At 35.4% G+C, this 21,423-nt stretch overlaps 1 protein-coding gene across 3 annotated transcripts in view; it reads right to left on the bottom strand.

The window, feature by feature from the left end:
• Rif1 (replication timing regulatory factor 1) overlaps positions 1-21,423 on the bottom strand; it is a 67,724-nt gene that overhangs the window by 33,006 nt on the left and 13,295 nt on the right. For 2 of the 3 annotated variants that reach the window (XM_063259058.1, XM_063259060.1), the window contains exons 9-20: positions 20,226-20,364; positions 17,997-18,148; positions 15,670-15,784; positions 14,680-14,853; positions 14,350-14,460; positions 13,509-13,571; positions 13,093-13,193; positions 11,112-11,198; positions 10,097-10,170; positions 9,710-9,890; positions 7,242-7,349; positions 6,751-6,900 (exon numbers count right to left, since the gene is read on the bottom strand). In XM_063259058.1, coding sequence (XP_063115128.1) covers positions 6,751-6,900; positions 7,242-7,349; positions 9,710-9,890; positions 10,097-10,170; positions 11,112-11,198; positions 13,093-13,193; positions 13,509-13,571; positions 14,350-14,460; positions 14,680-14,853; positions 15,670-15,784; positions 17,997-18,148; positions 20,226-20,364 — 1,455 coding nt within the window. The remainder of the gene's footprint in view (positions 1-6,750; positions 6,901-7,241; positions 7,350-9,709; positions 9,891-10,096; positions 10,171-11,111; positions 11,199-13,092; positions 13,194-13,508; positions 13,572-14,349; positions 14,461-14,679; positions 14,854-15,669; positions 15,785-17,996; positions 18,149-20,225; positions 20,365-21,423) is intronic. The other variant, XM_063259059.1, reaches the window with a different exon arrangement.

Genomic DNA, 21,423 nt, shown 5'->3' with positions numbered 1-21,423 from the left:
AAAGGTGTAACATTGGCCTCATATATGACAAAGAAAATGAACTGCTACTGATGATGTGAACATTTCACCATGATGGAGATACTGATAGGAAAATCTCAACAAAACAAGCCTGAGATGGAAACTTTCTGCAACAAAACCAAATGTGGAGTACATGTTGTTGTTGATACACAATACTTTTTTTGAGTTACACAGCAACTACAATATAATCTGAAACACAAAGCATTGGCCAATGGTTGTATTTATATCAATCCTAATTTCGATAGTTTACAAAGAAAATAACAAGTACAAAATATCAAAGAGCAATTTTCTTAACAGGATTGGGACTGGAGCTCATAAGACATTTACAGCAGAGGAAAAACAAAGTGTTTCTGCCCAGGTAACTATGCAAAAAATCCTGAAGAACAATGGTGAGCTAACAGGAGAACAGGCAGGTACAACATCACAAAAGACCTACTACAACAACAGGAAAACAAAAGGATGTCAAGTGTACCCTAAAGGAAGTACTGGAAAACAAAATATGTGTTATAAGTGTAAGTGATACATGTGCACAGAAAATGCAGTTATCATGTGTGAAGACTGCTTTGGGTGTGACAAACCTGATTTCTGTGGTATACTTTTGTGCTTATGGTGTAGTTCACATAGGTTCTTTTTGATGTTATCTTTTAGGTTCTGTAAGCAAGTAAACAGCTGATGTGAAAATGTTAATGTCTAAGCACTCATTAATTAAATAGTTGATATTTTATCAATACTTTATTTTGCTAAGTGCATATTGCATTAATATACTAGGAAGCGCCTGAAAAAAAAAAACACGAAAAGCAAGGTTAACAAGACTGCCAAAAAGGAAAAGAAAGATATGCACAAGTGCTGTCAGTATAAGTGAGATGTGTACATGGAACATGCAGATGTCATGTGTGAAGACTGCCTTAGATATGACCACTAAAGCAAAACTTGTTTTTGTTGTAGAAATTCTATTGGTATTTTCACTGTAGCTCATATAGCAATTTATTTCTGATGTTATCTTTTAGGTTTTGGAAGCAAGTACACAGCCAATGTGAGCTGCCTATTCTAAACGCACAATTTTTTTTTTTTTTTTTTGGTCTTTTTGAGAGGGTCTATGCAGTTTAGGCTAGCCTTGAGCTCACTTTGAAGCCCGGGCTGGTCTCTAACTTGCAATGATCCTCCTGCCTCAGCCTCCCAAGGGCTGGGATTACAGGAGCATGCCACTCACCTGCCACCATGCCTGGCTTGTGCACAATACATATTAAGGGCACTTTATCTGATATTTTATGTACCGGTTAGCTACATAGTATGTAATATAAGAACTTCCTGATGGAAATAGCAAGACCGTTGTGATGTCAAGTATATTCTATAAAAAAGTCAGGAAACCAAAACACATCTGCAGTCAGTATAAGTGATATGTATATGTAGAATGTGCTACTGTCCCGTGTGCAGACTGATTTAGGCATTACAATTGAAAAATTTTTTAAAGTATTATTAGTATTTTTGTTGTAGTTCATATAAGAATTTAATAATTCATCAATAGAAATATTCTAAAGGATAAAATATAGGTCTGGTAGGCCCATACTTTGTAATGTTTGTGACAAAATTACTGTTATGCTCTTATTAACCTTTACTAACATACACAACAATAAGAACTAGTGTCATGATAGCATGCTAAATATAAAGAGAACTTAATCTATGAGGAAACAGCTAATGTCAGAAACAAAAAATATTTTCAGGCCAGGAGTGGTGGCACACACCTGTAAACTCGGCACTCAGGAAACTAAGGAAGAGGATTGCTATGAGTTTGAGGCCAGCCTGGGCTATACAGAAAGACCCTGTCTCAGGAAAAACAACAACAGCAACAATAACAAAAACATTCTCAGTAGAGGGAAATCATATCCACTTAAAACATTAAATGGGAGCTGGACACCAGCAATTCTAGGACTCTGGAGGCTGAGGCAGGAAGACTGCTAAGAGTTCCAAGGCCAGCTTGGGATACACTGTGGGTTTAAAATCAGCCTAACTACATAGCATGACCCTAATTTTTTCCTTTAAAAAAATAAAAACAGTGAACATAGCTGGGCATGGTAGTACATACCTATAAGCCCAGAATTAAGGCTGAGGTAGGAGATCACTAGCTGGGAGTCAGCCTGGGTTATACAATGAAGCCATATCTCAAAACTAAAATAAAATAAAAATAAAACCTTAAATGTAAAATCAGTCTAACACATCTCAATATTTATACTGCAAAGGAACAGAAAGTTGTACCAAAAGAAAACAAATGACAAATACAGAGGAAGTAAATGACACAGAAGACTGCTGAAAACTATCCAAAAATGTTACTCAGAAAAAAGCTGAGGCACACTAAGCTTTTTCATGAGCTAACAGCACAGCTCTTTAGATTGAAAAGGTTCACTAGTAAAATGTTCCAAAATCAAGAGAATAATCCTGAAATTTATAAAAGAACTGCTACCCCAAAAAACGCAGAAAAAAAGAATTATTGCTAAACTGCATATTTAAACTGTAAAAACTCTTAATCAGTAATTTAACTTCATAATTGTGTAATACGGAAAGAATACCATGTTCACTGACTGGGAGAATATTGCTAAAATGTCTGTACTACCAAATGATCTACAGATTCAATGGCATTTATATTGGTATCTCAATGGCATTTTAGATAAATATTCAAACGATTTGAACAACCAGAGCAATCATGTGTGACAATACTACAGATCAGAAGCCACTGCACTCCCCAACTTAAGACACACAGCAAAGTTTCAATAATCAAACTACAGTGGTTCAACACCAGCTATAAAACAGACATCTAAAGTCAGGTACACATTCCTGTAATCCCAGCACTCTTGGAAGCTTATTAGGCAGAAGTTCAAGCCCAAGGTAGCTAACTTAATGACTAAGCATAACCTTGTCTCAAAATTAAAAGACCTAGGAATTTAGTTCAGGGTGAAGGTCCTGGTTTCAATCCTAGCATTCAAAAACAAAAACCAAATAAAAACAATCTCTTCATAAACATTATAAGAGTGGACCTATTAATACTAGTAAAAGAAAATGGGAAAACGTTTAAATTTATCTTAGCAATGATTTGAGTACCAAAGCAAGAAAAACAAAAACAGACAAGTGAGATTACAATGACCTTAAAAAAACTTCTAAATGGGAAATAACTCTATGAAGACACATAATGAAATAGAATATATTTGCAAACTATATATATAGCAAGTTTCAATATCCAAAAAGCACAATGAACTCAGTAGTTAGAATACTATCAAATTTAAAACTACAGGTAAACATTTCTAACAAGACATACAAACAGCTAACAGGTATATGAAAAGTTGCTCAAGATCACTAACCATCACAGAAATGCAAATCAAAACCACAATGAAATACCATCTCAGAGTTGTTAGGGTGGCTGTCAGTATTATCAGAAAGACCTCAATTGTTAGCTAGAACATAAAAAGAACCTTTACATAACTCCTAGCAATATAAATCGAGATGTAGCCATCATGGGAAACAATATGGAGGCTCCTCAAAAATTAAAAATTAAGCCAATCTGGGCACAGTGGCATGTATCCGTCTATAGTTCCAGCTATGTGAGAGAAGGGGGCAGGAAGATCAATTAAGCCCACAAATAAAAACACCATCTTGGGCAACATACTAAGAATCCATGTCAAGAAAACTAAAGAGAAAGGGAGGACCAGATGTCAACACAGGGTCAAATGTCACTCATTAAATGTCTTCATTAAAATAAATAAAATACCATATGATCCACTAATCACACTTCTGGCTATATACTAAAGGAATGAAAGTTGCCTTCTGAAGAGACATGTGGTACTTGTACATTCCCTGCAGCATTATATCTAGTAGCCAGAAGCAACCTATGCCCAAAAAGAATAAATATGTAAGGTACCCAAAGTGACTATTAGTCACCTCAAAAAAGAGAAATTTGGGCTGGGAATATAGCTCAGTGGCACAGCACCTGCCTGGCAAGTGCAAGGTCCTGAGTTTGAGTCCTCGTACCAAAAAAAAAACCTTCTACTACTTAAAACACATGAGTGACTATAAAGGACACTATTCTAAACGAAGCAAACTAGAACAAGGACAAATAACTACATAATACACTTCCTTGAAGAATTTAAACTTTGTCCAACATATTGAAAGAATGGTGGTTGCCTAAAGCTGAAGAGAACGGGTAAGTTGGGCGACATCAGAAATAGTCACAAAGATTCAGTTATACACGATTAGTAATTTCTACTATTAGGCTTAATGCATATCACTAATGTACACTTAAAATCTGGCTAAGAAGGATTGGAGATGTCAGTGACAGTGTGCTCAATAAGCATGCATGAGACTAGGTTCAATCCTCATCACTGCAAAAACAACAAATCCTTTCCAAGTCATCTAGTGATACAAAAAAAGACAACGTAATTCTGTGTACAGCAGTTAAGTATGGGGCTAGGGATACAGTTCAGTGGCACAATGCCTGGTTGGCAAGTGCAAGGTCCTGAGTTCAAATCCTGGCGAACAAAAAGTCTTAGGTGCATTGTTAGTAAGATTAAAGAAAAGTAAGTAGGGACAGGGGATATAGCTCAGTGGCATAGCGCCTCCCTGCCAAGCATGAAGTTGTGAGTTCAATTCCCCACACCAAAAAAAAAAAAAAAAAAATTAAAGTTCTGTTCAACAGAATAAAACTAAATGCCTATCTTTTTAAAACAGATAAAATTCTGATTACCATATCTAACCAAGACAGCAGAAATTAAAAAAAAAAAACAGAAAGGAAATGGAACCACAGATGTCATTTTTGTAGACTACTATCTGAATTGGTGACTAACAGGAAAAGTGAAAATTGGTTTCAAAGAGATTTTAAGAAGTTAGTATCACAATACAAACACTAGACAGCCCCAATCTCACTAATGAAGATATAAACTGAAGGCTTAAAATGTCAATCCTGTGATACTGGCAAGTGTGAAGTCATAAATTCAATCCCTGGTACCAAAACAAAAATAACAAAACCACTAGCAATAGCTTTTATGTATGCTAGACATGAACAAATATGGAGGAGAAAGAGGACTCGTTTATAATAACAGCTGAAAACAGTTTAAAAACAATAAATTAAGGATCAGAAGTGACAGGGCACACCTGTAATCTCAGCACTCAAGAGGCTAAAGCAGAAGGCTCATAGTTAGATCAGCCTGGTCTACATAATGAGTTCAAGGCCAGCCCAAACCCCGTCTTAAGAAAGTGAGAAAAAGCCAGATGTGGTGGTGCATTCCTATAATGCCAACACTTAAGAGGCTGAGGCAGGAGAATTATTTGCAGTTTGAGGCCAGCCTGGGCTACAAAGTGAGCCCAAGGCCAGCCTGCAATGCATAGCAAGACCCTGTCTCAAAGAAAAAAAGCAAGAAAGAAAAGGGCAGAAAAGAAAAGTGGCAGCAGCTCAGTGGCATAAGCACCTGCCTGGCAAGTGCGAGGTCCTGAGTTTGATCCCTGGTACCACCAAAAAAAAAAAAAAAAGAAAACACAAAAAATAAATCACATTAACTTCAGAAGATCTAAATTATGAAATACAAAGGTTCCTGGAAGCAATAAGTAGGTATTATGAGAAGATATGAAGCCTTTTAATCAATGAATTTAATATAAACATTGTTGAATAAAAACCTCAACCAAGTATTTTATAAATTTTTGGTTGTTTTCTTCCTGGGGATGAACTCAAGTGTTCTGCCTCTGAGCTACAACCCAACCCTTTTTATTCTCTTATCTGGAGACAATCTTAATAGGTTGTCGAGGCTAACCTCAAATTTGTGATCTTTCTCCTCCGGCTGGCATGGAGGAGCTGGAATGACAAACATGCATTGTGATGGGAATATCCTATAAATCTTAAGAGACTCCAAATTTCTTCTGGAAAAGAACAAACATACAACTGTAACCCTGACAATTTTGAAAAGAAAACTGAAAATAATTTTCCTAAATACTGGGCTACCTACAAAGTGAGCTCAAGGCCAGCCTGAATTCATAGTGAGACCCTGCCTCCAAGATGAAAATAAAAAAACTGAAACAAAAACCAAAAAATCTGAAGTTCCAAAGAACCATATAATCATATTGTACAATTCCATATCAGCAGTTAAATCACATAAGAGTAACGTGTATTGACCATTAACACCTATGAAAAACTGCTTCGATTACTTCAAGAGTAAATGCATCAGGATTTCATAGGTAAGGACATTAATTTACATACAATTACTAATATGTAAATTACTTATATGAATCACAGAAAAGGAGGCTTATTCTACACTGATACACAAAACTATATTGGTAGTTAGGCAAGGTGGTAGGTGTCTATAATCCCAGCACATAGCAGGTTGAAACAGGACTGCCAACAATTCAAAGTCAGCCTGGGCTACATATCAAGACCATGTCTCAAAAAAAAAAAAAAAGAAAGCTACAATCGTTCAAGACTGACTCAAGTCTGAACACATAAGATGAGAAAAGAAAGAAAGCAACAGTCTGGTATTGTTTATGTGCAATGGCACAAGCAAAAGGAGACAGCAAAAAAGTAAAAGATCTTTACTCTTCATGGTTCTACTACACTGATCTAAATGGTTTTGCAATGTTTTACTTTGTTTTCTATATTAACATTGGTCTCCTGTAAAAGCACCAGTAAATGATAAAAAATGGTATATTCTTTTACTGTAAAAGAATCCTTCAAATACATATTATATATTAGAACAAACTCACCAAAAAGGCTTCATCTTCTAAAGTGGACATTATCTTAGAAGAAAGTTCTTCACAACACAAATTCTCTTCTGTAGTTGCTACCAAAGCAGCACAGCGAGCAAATATTCTATACAGTTCTGACCAAGTTCGAAGTAAAGCCTTCATGGTCACCTAACAATAAACAAATTTTATACATGTATACCTGTATACCAGAAACTTAGTAGAATCAATACATTTTTAAAGTGTTACATTTAACATATCAGAGTATAGCATAGTGTAATAGCCCTACCCACTCTCCCCCAAAAGTTACAACTTCAAAAATAAGTATCACAGTACCATCAATTGAAAGTAAAAAGGAATTCTTTTCACAATTTTCATCTATGCTAATAATTAAGTCACACCAAGGTCTTATTTACTGAACAATTACTACTGGAGCTTATTATAAAGAGTAAAATGGTAGTATTTCCAGAAAGTATAAATTTCTTATACATAATAACTTGACACTGTCTTACCACAGGAAATCTCTGTGCTGAAAAAATATGATTTATTGGTAAAGTCAATGCACTATAGATGGCACTAAAATTATGTTCTAAGGCATCACCTTGATTTACTTCATTGGTCTGAAATAAGAGAAACAACAGTTAGACAAAACTCGTGATTCTAATCCTATAGAGTAACAAGCTACTCATGAGAATTATGTCTCACAATCATAACATACTCAAGAGATACCAAACTCCCATTCCTTGCTACCCAGGAATATGAATACCTGAAAACAGACTTTTTTTCCTGCAGGAGACTGAACACAGGGCTTTCATACTGAACTATATACTGCCACCCCATCCACTTTTTTTGGAGACAAAGACTTACTAAAGTTGCCTAGGATGGGGTTCAAATTTGCAATTGTTTCAGGTAATCAGAATATTCAGACTGAATGGCATACCCACCAATGATTGGCTATTCTTTACAAAGGTTAAAAAAAAAGTTAAGAGGTTATACTACATTAGGGTGGGCCTAAATCCAACAAATGGTAAGTTCTTCGTAGAAGATGTGGAGAGGCACAGAAGACACAAGGAGGCATATACTATGTGGAAAAAAAAGAAAAACACTGGCAGAAATTGAAGGGATACATCTGAAAATCAGGAAGTCAGAGACGCATCTAGTAGCACACACCTGTAAATCCAGCAGAAGGAAAGAGGTTCACAAATTCAAACCCAGGCAGGATAACTCAGCATAATGGCGCACGCAGAGACCCAGAGCCCCAGCAACTGAGCATCACATTTCAGGTTTAACTGCAGAATTAGCACTTTCCAATAAAAAACTGGATTTGGGGATGCAATGTGTGTACTCACTCTCTAAAAAGTTTGCCATCACTTATTAGTGATATTTAAAATTAAAACAAAAAAGGCCAGGTGTGGTAGCTCACACCTGTAATCCTAGTACTCGGGAGGCTGAGGCAGGAGGATCACTGCAAATTCAAGGCCAGCCAGAATTGCAGTGAAACCTCAGTGTAAAGGCCCAGTGTTCAAGCCCCAGTACCACTGGGCGAGGAGGGACATGTTTTAAAACAAGCCCGAGTTTTGGGGCACATGAAGGTGCACACCTGTAATCCCAACACTTGGGAGTCTAAGGCAGAGGACCTCAACTTTGAGCCCAGCCTAGACTACAGATCAAGACTCTTATCTCACTTCTAATTTTTATGAGTTTACTGAAGAAATAGATTTGTGCAGATATTATTTGAACAATTGAATGCAGATGTCTTCTGCTCTGGGAGAATGATTTGAGAACAACAATACACAATGTATGTACCATTTTTGCCCATTGACTAACATGTCTTCAAACTTTTTCGGTGAAATAAAATGGATTTGAAGAAAAAAAAGACCCTGTCAAGAAAGCAAGGCCATCCCTGACCTAATGATCACCTGACACAGAGGAATGCACAGATTCTTTCTCATAGTAGAGAAGGAAACAATCCTACCTAAGACCTTCTATTTCTGGCCTCCAGAACCAGGATAATAAATTCATGTATAGGGACTATGCATATAGCTTTATGGTATAGCATCTGGCTCCATCTTTCAGCACCAACAAAAGTTAAACTAAAAACACAAATTCTTGCTTGTTCTAATGACCAACTTGTAGTAATTTATTGTTTACAAAAACCAGAGAACTAATGCATGAAATTTAAATCCTAAAATATAATTCCAGAATTAACTCCCAAAATCTTACACATTTAAGCAAGGATTTAGAAAAGTCTTTGCTCTCCAAATAGTGGGGGGTCTTTCAGAAATGTACAATGTTTTAATTCCAGAAAAATACATTGAACAGTATATGTGTAGGTCTGAGGAGCCTCTATCACTATAATGTAAACGTTGTTGTGGGCTGGGAATGCAGCTCAGGGACAGTAAGTTTACTTAGCGCTGTAAAGCTCTGGGCTGTTTCTGGCAATGCAGGGTGCAGATATGAACCACCAAAGTGGAAATCTCATTCTCTTTTTGAGTTACAATGGAATCAGCTCAGAGAATGCTTCCATAAATAGAGAACCTGTGTTTCATGTTTCTTCACTACTTATACCTTTTTAAAAGTAAAGGTGAAACAATGCCCAACAAATTCTACAAATTCTTGACCTATGGTAACACTGTTTTAAGGTACCATGGTTTTATCAATATAGCCTATTCAAGATGACTTTTATTCACTATTAATACAACTACTACAAAGACTCAAACACAGAAGTGCCCATGTATCACATGTAAGCCATAGTTTTTACAGTCTCTATGGAAGAAAATGGACCTTTATGATCCCTATCATCTTTAATAAATAAGGTGGAAATGCCATGAAATAAAAAGAACACAATGAAATCAATACAAATAATAGAAAACTTACTAACTGCAAAAAAAAAAAACACTTAATTTTTTCTATTCAAACTATTTTCTCAACTGCTCTAATATTTTGCAAATCTGCAAAAATTGTGTAGCAGACATCATACCTGATTAATCAATTCAGTCAACGGAGTGACTATAATGCTCCACATTCTGCAGAGATGCTCCTTATTTTCCAATTGCTTTGCATTTTGATTAATAACACTTAAAACGGAGTCACTAAAAGCCAGTGGTGAAGTTGGACCAGAAAGCACACAGCCTACAAGTGATTCCAGGTTGAGAAAAAACCTGAAGAAAAAAATTATAATCAACCTAAGTACTTGGTGCAAAAATGTATCTACTGCACATTAACGAAATTCTAAAAACTGCCAACAAGAGATGAATTCCAAGCTTTAAGAAAACTTCATGAAATACTACATAAAAAGAATCACATTTGTTATACAGTCCTGTATAATACAAACAAAATATCAAATTACTTAAAAGTTGAAACTTACCTTTCATCTGCTATTCCACATTCCTGTATATAACAGCTGAAAATTAACTGAATTAAGAACAAAGCTGGAGTTCCCTGAGAAAAAAAAAATGAAGTCAATCTTCTAAAGTACAATCCATTATGTTAAAACATATGAACATTTTGGCATAAAATATTTAACTTTAGCACTATTCAGAATGACAGAAGCACATCTACAGAAACCACACAAAAATTAACCTATGTTCTAGTAATGCCTGAATTAAATGCCGAGCTCAAATATGGTAAGAGTATGGATATAGAGAATGTTAATCTAAAACTTAAGGGACCTACAATATTTACATGAGGGAGATAAAAAGCACATTTCACATTAGGATCCTAAGCTTTCAAAATCAGAAACAACAAAACTGGGCATGGTGGTACAGGTCCATAATCCCAGCACTTGGTGGAAGAGGCAGATAAGCACAGAGCCAACCTGGGGTGTACACTGAGTTCAAAGCCAGCTTGGAACACAGTGAAACCTTGTCTTTAAAAAATTCAAATTATGGTGGCATACAGCTGTGATCCTAGCACTTAGGAGACTGAGGTAGAAGGACCACTATAAGTTCAAGGCCAGCCTAGGTTATATAGCCTGTATCCAAACAAATAAACAAAAAAGACTCCACCCCCAGTTGTAACAGCAAGCAGTACTCTTACTATGTATTAAAAAAAGAGCTAACTTTTGGCTGAAGTCCATTAGTTAGCACTGTATTTAATTCTTTTTTTTTGGTCTTTTTCGTTTTTATCGGTACCAGGGATCGAACTCACGACTGCCTGCTTACAATGCAGGCGCTTATGCCATTGAGCTAAATCTCCGGCCCCTGCACTGTATTTAATTCTTTACACTAATGTATTACTTTGCCTATTTTTTATTAATTTAGTCAACATATTTCAAATCCAATAATCTAAAGTTTTATAACTAAGTGACCTTTAAAAAAGAAAACCAAAATATAGAACTTCTTTTTGGCCAATCTTTAACATATTACATTTAAGATACTTGCATTAAGAATATCCATATTAGCAACCTGATATGCTGGTGAACCTAACACTTTCTGAGGAAGTCCTTTAATTGTAATTTCCATGAGGACCTAAAAAAGACAAGAGGTTATAAATAAGCTACTTCACTTACTAAAAGCCTATTATCACTGATTATATTTTTAACAGTTTATTACAGGTAACAGTCATTTATATTGGCACATTCTCATTTGTTTTAAAAGTATAGACACATACCAAATAGAGTGACAAAGTCCATTACCCCCGGGGATAATCAATGCTTTCAGTTTGGAGTCTTATTTTCATATACCTAAATCTAGTGTGAGTATAGACATCAACATTTATTCAAACCGCTATATGAATGAGTGTCTACAATTTATTCACTAATTTTATACTGCTAGAAGAAATTCTGCTGTGAATTATATATTCAAGTGCTAAAAGCAACCACTATACAATTATATCTCATTTGCCAAACTCAATTCTTTCCAAAGTTGTATTCAAACAACCAAAAACTTTGAGAAGTGAACGTATTTTTCTCATAATAAAAATGTAAAACCAAGTAACTGGTTCTGAGGCCCAAAAATTACACTTATCAATTCATTTTTCTAGGACTTTTATAAATTTTGCAATGATTTCTTTAACTGTACTGTGATTCTGTTTTCTTCTTAGCTATACTGCTGGTAACTAACTTTCTCTGGAGCCACGGTTACAATAGTTTATGCAAATAAACTTCCAAATAAGAAACACATTAATGAATGTTTTAATGCATTAATGAAGAATTGTATCTTATCTGGGTGAAAGCGGAACTTAGACCTAAATTTCACACTTTCTGACTAAGACATGACTCACTCACTCTGCCTCTACAGGTTTTTCCCAACTCGGATTTTTGGTTCAACTATGGAGCGAAGTTAGAAACACTGAGCGCATTTTTTTCCCAACTTTGCATTTTGACTAGTGAATAGCTTAAAGTTAGAACCATCTGACAACTGAGGCATCACTGTAGAATTTCAAGACTAGAGGCTGAGCCAAAGATTGCCAACTCGTATCTGAATAAGCTTACCCAACCGTTACCAAAATGTACAATATAGTTAAACATAAACTAACTTGTGTGTCATGAACAGTATGATAGTTATGCTAGTAAAACAAACTTTACTTTGAAACACACTAATGTGGAAAACAGGTATCATTTATTCTCTACTTGGCCCATGGTGCTTTGTATGTATAAACTCATTTAATGATTAATTACTAATACATTACATATTTATGTATGAGTCAAACTGAAATCATGAGGCAGAGAAACTGCTCAAAATTCATCCTACTACAAAGCTGGAAGAGGGCTCAGGATTTAGCTCAGTGGCATAAGCACTTGCTTTGCAAGCGCGCGATAGTGAGTTCGATCCCTGGTACCAAAAAAAAAAAAAAAGCTGGAAAGAAACTCAATCTAATCTGCTCTGCAGACTATGCTATTAACCACTATTCTATACTACTACAGTGCATTTAACTATCACAGCACACAGAGGAAACACTCAGAAGGAATTTAATTGAAGGTATTGTTTCATATGTACCTCATCAAATACCATTATAAAATCACATTCCACTTTTCCTCCTCTCTACAAATTCAAAACTACACCAAAGCCATTACCCTAGTTAAAAACTTTATCTAAAGCAATAACATTAATGTTACTCAACCGTCATAGTAAACTACTGACATTTGAGTTTTTCAGTCCAAAGTCATGTCCTTTATCCCATTTTCTCTGTATAGCTAATTTTTAAAAAAATCACAGAAAATTTTTTGCAGTTGCTGTTAGTCATTTATTAAAGGCTTTAAATGACTCTTAAAATCAATACAATGACACTTACTGCAGAACTAAATTGTTAACAAATACTTGATATAAAAAGTCTGCCCCAAATCCTACTTGTGCAAAAATAGCAATATAAAATTCAATTTCAAATTATAAGTTTTAAAGTCTAATTTCTAGGTATACTTACCAGGGTTTTTGATATAGGAAGTACTTCTGATTTCACTACGCTTTCTAAAGATTTTAGTAGGAGAGTCAATACTTCAGAACCTGGTTTCTCTTTTTTATTTCCTATCAAAAAGCAAAAGGGCATTATCCTAAATGTGTATTTTCAGAGATGAATATAGTCAGAGGCATAATAATTAACCTATGAATAAACACTAACTTTAAATCAATAATAATTATTTAGGGGCTGGGGATTTAGCTCAGTGGCATAAGCGCCTGCCTTGCAAGCAGGCAGTCGTGAATTCGATCCCCGATACCGATAAAAAAAGAAAAAAAATAATAATAATAATAATTTAAAGCAAGTTAGTTTACAAACTTGACCCTATGTGAACAAGTTTAAAAGTCAAACAATTCACTCAAAGTTATGTGAACGGTGCTCACCGGATTCAGTAAGTGAATTCACTAGGCTAATTAGCGCCTTCCAGATAGCATTGACAACTGCATCTGTCAAACAAAGTAAGTACTTTTAATGAGGTACAAGATTACAGAAGCTTCCCCTTTCTTTGCTATGGTAAATATCACACTGCGCTAAACTTAATAATTTGTGCATTTCCTTAATAACCATTTCAGTAATAAAGTTATAAAATCACATATTTTAAAAAGTTAAACACATTTTCTTAAGTAACTGTAACATGTTAACAGGTCTTAAACAAAAACAACTGGTTTAGTCTTTCCATCTGTATTTCCTGTATTATTTACCCATTACCTTACTTTTGAGAAAAATGATTTAGACAGATACTTCACAAGTGATAAAAGGGGATTCATTTTCTCACCAGTTAGAGCACAGTATGTGATTTTTGAAATTTGTTTTCCTCACTAACAAACTATACACACAAGGGTTTGAAAGAAGATGCTGGAGCTACCAGTCTGGTCGTGAATCCTAACTATACCATTTACTATATGACTCTGTATAAGTTATTTACTTCTCTGTACAAGTCAGTTTCTTTTTAAATTTGATTATACCAGACAACTAACTGTTCTGTCACTGAGCTACATCAACAGGCCAATATTTGGCTTATTTTTCTTTTTTTAGACAGAGTCTTGCCAAGTAGTGTAGGCTGGCCTTGAACTTGCTTTTTGGCCCAGGCTGACCTTGAACTCACAGCAATCTTCCTGCCTCAGCCTGCTAAGTGCTGGGCTTATAGTTGTGCATCACCATCCCTACTCTTAACTTCTTATAAAAAAAGATTCCAATAAATAAAAAATTTTGTTAACTATTTACCAGAAGCATCTCTTCCAACTGCAACAAAGCTGTCATGAACAGCAGTGATAAGTGTATGTGCATGTTTAGAAAAAAAAGAAGGACTGCTGATTAACGGATGTTCAAGTGGTTCTAAAATGAGAATAAAAGACAATTATGTAAAACACAACATTTATGGCAAATTCAATATAAAATTTCAATGATCTAAATACATTTGTTCTCATTAAAAATATTTATACTTATTCAATAAGCAATTATAAAATTACAACTGAACTGTGGAACAAACAAGACCTCACCTCAAACACAGCAAGGCAGAATTTTAATAAATGAAATTATTTTAAAAACAAATACCTAAGTTCAATACAAGTTTGTGTTGCTTAGCAAAATTTAAGACTTCTGGACCCAATAAAAAATGAAGCAGCATTTCAAGTCCCAAAAGCTGAATGGAAGGAATTGCTGCCATTCCACCTAAATTTGTACTCATATTCATCCGTGTAGTTACAGGAACTCCATATGGGGAAGCACCTTTAAAAAGAAAACAGTATTAAGTTAAACAACAATATTTTTATATCAGCTACTAACTACCTAAATTCATGTATTTAGCTTATTTCAAGACACTGTGCCTTAAAAAAAAACACAACTTACGAACAAGTATTAATCTAAATCCTGAAATTATTAATACCCAAGTCTTTGTGAATTTAATGAGAACGATAACAACAACAAATAACTTTTCCAATAGTGTAACATACTAAACCATGTCTTTTATCTTGAATACTGATTTTTAATCAATGTTCTAAGATTCTGGTCAGAAAAATAATTTCCTACTGCTTTATACTAGGCATTCATGTTTTCATGAAACTCATACTGGTAGGAGAACACTCACCCTGTCCTACAATAATATACTAAAACTAAGGGTGGCTAAGTAATACAATCTCAGCTACTAAAGAAGACAAGGGAAGAGTGTTAAATTCAAGGGCAGAATGGGAAACTTTGATGCAGTCTCAAAACTAAAAAATTCAATAAGGGCTGAAGAAGTAATTCTTGAGTGAAGGCTCTGTGTTCAATTTCCATTACCAAAATAAATCTAAAAAGTTAAAAAAAGAAAAAGGGATGGGGAATTGGCTCAGTTATACAGCACAAGTCCCTGGATTCAACCGACCATCATCCCCATCCTTGAAAAAAAAAAAAAAAAAAAAATCAGTAACAAAACAAAGAAAGTATATGCATAAAAGGATTTTTAAAGAGAGATTCCACACTTTAAAGAGGTCTGTCTCATGTGAAAAGCACTAAGCTTTCACTCACAGCCTTTAAAGAGAAAAAAGAACATCTGTTCCTCCTTACCTTTGTGTACAGGAGTCATAGGACTTAATCCTGGAGAAGCAGCTACACGTGATGAATTTCCTGGAGGTGAAGTACTAGAATCACTTATTGTGCTCTGAATCAGAGGCACACAAACCTATTGAATGAAAAGAAAAATGTCATTAAATTATGCTGGTGTATTTTTCTAAAAGCTAAATACAGTTTAAATTTCTTTAAAAAGCAACCTCAAATCTTTTGATAGAAAGATTAAGCACTCTCACTAGGTGGTGCACACCTATTATTCCAGCACTTGGATTGCCATGAGTTTGAGACCAGTCTGGCTACATCGTGAGATTTCAAATTAGCCTAAACTACCTACGGAGAGACCTTGGCTCAAAAAGACCAAAAATGTAAGACCAATTAAAAAAAAGAAGCAGCAGAAGAAAAAGTTTGAACATCTCTAATCTAAAATCTGAAAATTCTAAAAACTTCTATTTTGAGCTTTCAACACAAGTGAAAAATTCTATACCTGGCCCACCTCATGTGAGGTCAGTCACATGAGAAAAAAAAGAAAACTATTTCTGTTTCAACTATTTCAAATAAGGTATTCTCAATCTATACTGATTTATACTGGCCATTCCCACTCTGACTAAAAACTCAAAATTAGGAAAACAATACTTTGTGTTTTTTTTTTTTTTCATTCCAGATTCAATGTGAAATACTTTGTGTTCTAACTGTATCTGTCCTGAATGTGTTATTTTCTGTACATTTCAGTCCTAAAATTTCAGACAGAAAATTATAGACAAACTTTTCAAATAACTATTTGACTATTCTATGCAGTATTGACAGAATTGTTTTTAGCCTTTTTTTGGCACTGATGACAAACTCTGGGCCTGAGATGAGGCCCAAATTCTACTGTACTGAGCCATACTCCACAGACCTCAAGCTTTTTAAAAAAGAACTTTGGAAAGTATCAAGGACAAGAAAAAACTTCATTTCTAAAATCAGCCTAGATCACTCACAGTTTATCATTAAATCAACTGTCCCAATTAGTTTATCTGAAATTTATAATGGTAGAATTCAGAAAACTCACTATGTAAAATTCAGTAACATACTAATATCAATGCCCAATTTCATTATTTCATTTTACATCAAGTTTTATTAAAGTAATTAAGAACTTATCGAAAAACCAAAACTGGCTCAGGTTTTAAGTCCCTTTCAAAGAATCCATTCCCTGGGGCTGGGGATTTAGCTCAGTAGTATAAGCGCCTACCTCACAAGCAAGAGGTCTTGAGTTCAATCCCCAGTACAAAAAAAAAAAAGAATGCATTCCCTAATTTGCAGTTATTTACATGGAATATAAGAAAGCTACTATCCAGCTAGGTGTGGTATCTCATGCCTGTAATCCCAACACTTGAGAGGCTGAGGCAGGAGGATGCTGAGAGTTCAAAACCAGTCTGGCCTACAAAGTGAGCTCAAGGCAGCTTGAACTGCATAGTGAGAGTCTGTTTCAAAAAGATCCAAAAAAAAAAGCTACTAAAAAGCCAGGTAAGATATGGTGGTACATACTTACAATTCTGGCTGGGGCAAAAGAATCATGAGTTCAAGGCTAGCCGAGGCAATTTAGGAAGACTCTTTCAAAAACACCTTAGTGTACAGGAGGACCAGTGGTGTAATCTTTAAACCAGATTAAATTTAATAACTCCATGGTGTGTGTGTGTGTGGGGGGGGGACATGCCTGTGATCCCAGCAGTCCAAAGGCTGAGGCAGGAGGACTTCTGTAAGTTCAAGAACAGCCTATACACAGAGAATTAAAGGCTGACGAACTGGCAAGACCCTGTCACCCCCCCCCAAAAAGTGCTAGGATTAAATTAGTATTTATGTATCAAAATAAATTATACAGGAAAAATTATTTCTACCAGAAAATGAGATCAAATGATTTACAGCCTGGAAAAGGGACCAAAAAAAAAAGCTGATCTTTCCAGTATAACACTTTACTGCTATTTTCCTAGTATTAACTAGTTGATTTCTAACCCTTTGATACAAATTTAAAACTACAAAACTTTCTGTAACACTGTTTGCAGACTAAAAAGGCTCGTGGGCCCTTTCCATTCAGTCCACTGGAGACTATCCCTTACAGGAAGAAGCTCAAATTCTGAGCAGGAAAAAGACCTTTTAGATACTGTGGTGTACTGATACATAGCAAAAATAAAAGACTATAGATTTATAAGAATTTAAGAACTAGGGCCGGAGATACAGCTCAGTGGAATAAATACCTGCTTGGAAAGTGCATGGTCCTGAATTCAATTACCAGTACAAAAAAAAAAAGAAATCACATGAAGTGTTATAGTTAGTGCTTATAGTGTTACCTGTTCAAAATTAGCAGGGAGATGAGGTCCAAGTCTCATTAGCAAATACCACCAGACTTCTAGTTTTGTTAATGCTAGAGTTTCTGTTCTCACATGGATGGAACTCAAAGGCTGCATTAACAACTTGAGTCTTTTTGCACTACACAGTATATCTTAAAAGAAAATAAGCACAGAGGTAAAGTGATTTTAGAGGTATAAATTTTAAAAATGAATTATGCAAGTCTCCTTTCAATACAGCAAGAAAAGATTTTAAAGCAAAAACCATCAGGCTATTCTTACTCAACCCAAAAGTTTGACAAACTCCATGACAGCTGTAACAGAATCCTGGAGTATTTATTAGATGTTGTGTGTCAGGGACTACTTTCCCAGCAGAGGACACTTGGCAATGTCTGGTCATAGACAACTAGAGGAATCATACTATCACTCAATGGGTTGAAACCAATGATGCTGCCAAGCTTACTAAGAATACATCAGATAGTCCCTAGTAACAAACTATCCAGTGGAAAATTCTAAAACTGAAACTGCTTCCCATTCTCATTACTACATGTGATAAATAAAAAATGAATGCACCAAAAACTGCTGCACATCCCTGTGGTCCTACATAGTAAAGTTTGAGTCTATAAAGAACCAGGTGTGGTGGCACACACTTGTAATTCCAGTTCTCAGGAAGCTGAGGCAGGAAGAGCACCTTAAGTTGAGGCCATTCTGGGCTACATAGTGAGTTCAAGGTCAGCCCAAACTACATAGTGACATCTTGTATCCAAAAAAAAAAAAAGTTTTGAGGCTACAGTGGGCAATTTGAGAAGATCCTATTTCAAAATAAAAAGGTTTGAAGAGATACCTCAGTGGTATACTGAGAGGCCCTAGGCTCAAATTCCTAGTATCACAAAAAAAAAAGAGGTAAGGAAGGATGGAGAACAGGGATGTGTATCTTGGATTCAACAACAGTAACTACAAAAAAAAAAGAAATGAAACAGGCACATTTTTACCTAACTAGTAACTTATTCTTATCAAACATTACTGTTGAGGACAGTGATTATATTTTAGAAATCTAAGCAGATTCACTTCGTTTCCTACCTTATATTATCAGACCATTAAAAATTCAGCACGGAAATGAACTTCAGTTCTTTAAACAAAATATTTATATGACATGTACTACACAAGTAAAACTGGCCAACACTTAAGTTTAAGAAATGGTCTGTGTTCAAGGGTCTTATCACAAAGACTTCAAAAAGACCTTAAAACATTAGTCAAACCATGTTATTTCAGACTGACTTCCACTAATATTTCTTACAACTACTCTCATTTACGTTACAGGTATGGTTCAGTGTAGGGCACACGCCTAAGATGCACAAAGCCCTGGGTTCAATTTCTAGCACCACTAGAAAAGAGGGCACTTAAGCGCTCAGCTCAGTGTTAGAATACCACAAAAGGTATTTTTCACTTTGCTCAGATTTTCAAATAACTTAAATCAAATGTATCAATGATTTTAAATAAGGGCTCTGTCATGGTTTATGTCTGTGGTCCCCAGACCTCATGCACTTTGCATTGTACATTTGTGATTGTTTCATGTCTAGTGCTTGGACTGACGGTGTTCAGTGCTACACCCACATAGGGGTGGAGCCAGGATGTAAGGTAATGGCAGGAAGATGTGTCTTGCTCTCTTGCTGGTTTCTGCCTTGCTGTTTGCAGCTGCCATGAACTACAGCCCCGCCATGCCAGCCTGCCTGGGAGCCAACTGAGTATGGACTGAAACCTCCAAAAACTATAAGAAATAAACCTTTCCCTTCCCAACTTTGGGCTTCAGGTATTTTGTCTTAGTGACAAGTAAAAGTAAGACAGGCTCCTTAAATTCTATTTTCACTATAGATTTAAGGAAACTCTTGTTTCCTTAAAGTTAATGATACTACTGGGTATGCTGGTACACACAGTCCCAGCATTCAGGGGGACTGAGGCAAGAGGATCACCATAAGTTTCAAGCCAGCCTAGACTACACAGTGAGTTCAAGGCCAACCTAAGGTGCATAGCAAGAGCTCATCTCAAAAACAAACAAACAGTAAAATGGGCTGGGCACAATGTCTTATAACCCCCCCACTTAAGGACAAAGAGGTAAGATTACCTTGAATTCAAGGCCAGTCTAAGCCACATAAAGAAATCCTATCTCAAATAAATAAGTAAATTTTAAAACTAAGTTCAGAAGGAACAAAAAATGCTGAATTATTTACGAACCTGAATTTAAAGCAAAATTATCTATTAAGCTCTTCCAAGCAATAAAAGCTATTTTTTTAATCATGGGTGTTCCACTACGAAATCCCAGTTCTTCCAGTTGTAGCAAAGAATTGATGAAGCTCCCACTTCGATGCAAGGTCTAAAGCGAGAGAAAAATTATCAAGAAATTATTGATAAGACCGCTGCACTCTCTCTTGCATAACAGATGACACTCATGCTGTAGGGTATGCTTCTCTTCCTACTTTAGTGGGCCTAATCTCACTCTGCAGAGCCCATTTCTTTTCCTACTGTTAATAAAACTTTGTTACTGTTTAAAAAATTGATCTTCAAGAAATAATATCTTCTGAGGAGTTCAAAGTCTAAACGAGAGACAAAACAGAAAACAAACCTGTTACGTGTTACAACAAACATGTTAATTCTCAGGAAGTTGAATTTAAGAAAATGATGCACTGTATGTACAAAGTAAAGTTCAATGAAGTAGATGATGTATAGTACAGAACTGTTAAAACAGAAAATGAGAAAATATTCCAAATTGTAGTGTTCTCTTCAGTAGCACATACATCAAATTGCATTAAAGTAATATGAAAGAAAATGGACCTTAATACGTGGGACTAGAAATGCTTTAGATTTTAGAATACTTGCATATACAGTTCATAATGAGATTATCTTGGGTACAGAAGCAAAGTCTAAACACAAAATTCATTTATGCTCCATAATCACCTTTTATATATACACAGCTTAATTTTTTTTACACTATTTTTAGTTTACTTGTGTTTTGGCTGAGGCTCAGCACATATGATCAGGTGTGGAATTTTTCACTTTTCATGTCAAGTGAAGGAACCAAAAGTTTTAGATTTTGGAGCACTTTCTGCTTCAGATTGCCTACTCTACCTATACAAATATGAGCAATATTAGTGAGAAAAGACGCAAACTCTATTAAAAAATGTTTTCAGGCACATTAAAACAGGCAGAAAAAAGTAGCTAAAGACAAAGCACCAAACACTGCTACACATCCCTGCAGTCCTACATACACAGGAAAAAACAAAAAAAAAAGGAAAAAAATTTAGAAAATGATAAAAAAAGATACCATCTGCTAAAGCAAATAAAAAAAAGTGATACTCTTGCCTACACTATGATTCTGACACTGATCATTCTGAGACAAAAGAATCACAAGTTTGCATCACCTGTGTAACTCTGC

This window comes from Cavia porcellus, unplaced genomic scaffold (assembly GCF_034190915.1).
Source record: "Cavia porcellus strain 051 isolate PalLab524CR breed Dunkin Hartley unplaced genomic scaffold, mCavPor4.1 scaffold_12, whole genome shotgun sequence".
Taxonomy (NCBI): domain Eukaryota; kingdom Metazoa; phylum Chordata; class Mammalia; order Rodentia; family Caviidae; genus Cavia; species Cavia porcellus.
Note: the sequence above shows the minus strand (reverse complement) of the source record. Positions and strands in the feature narration are given on the sequence as shown.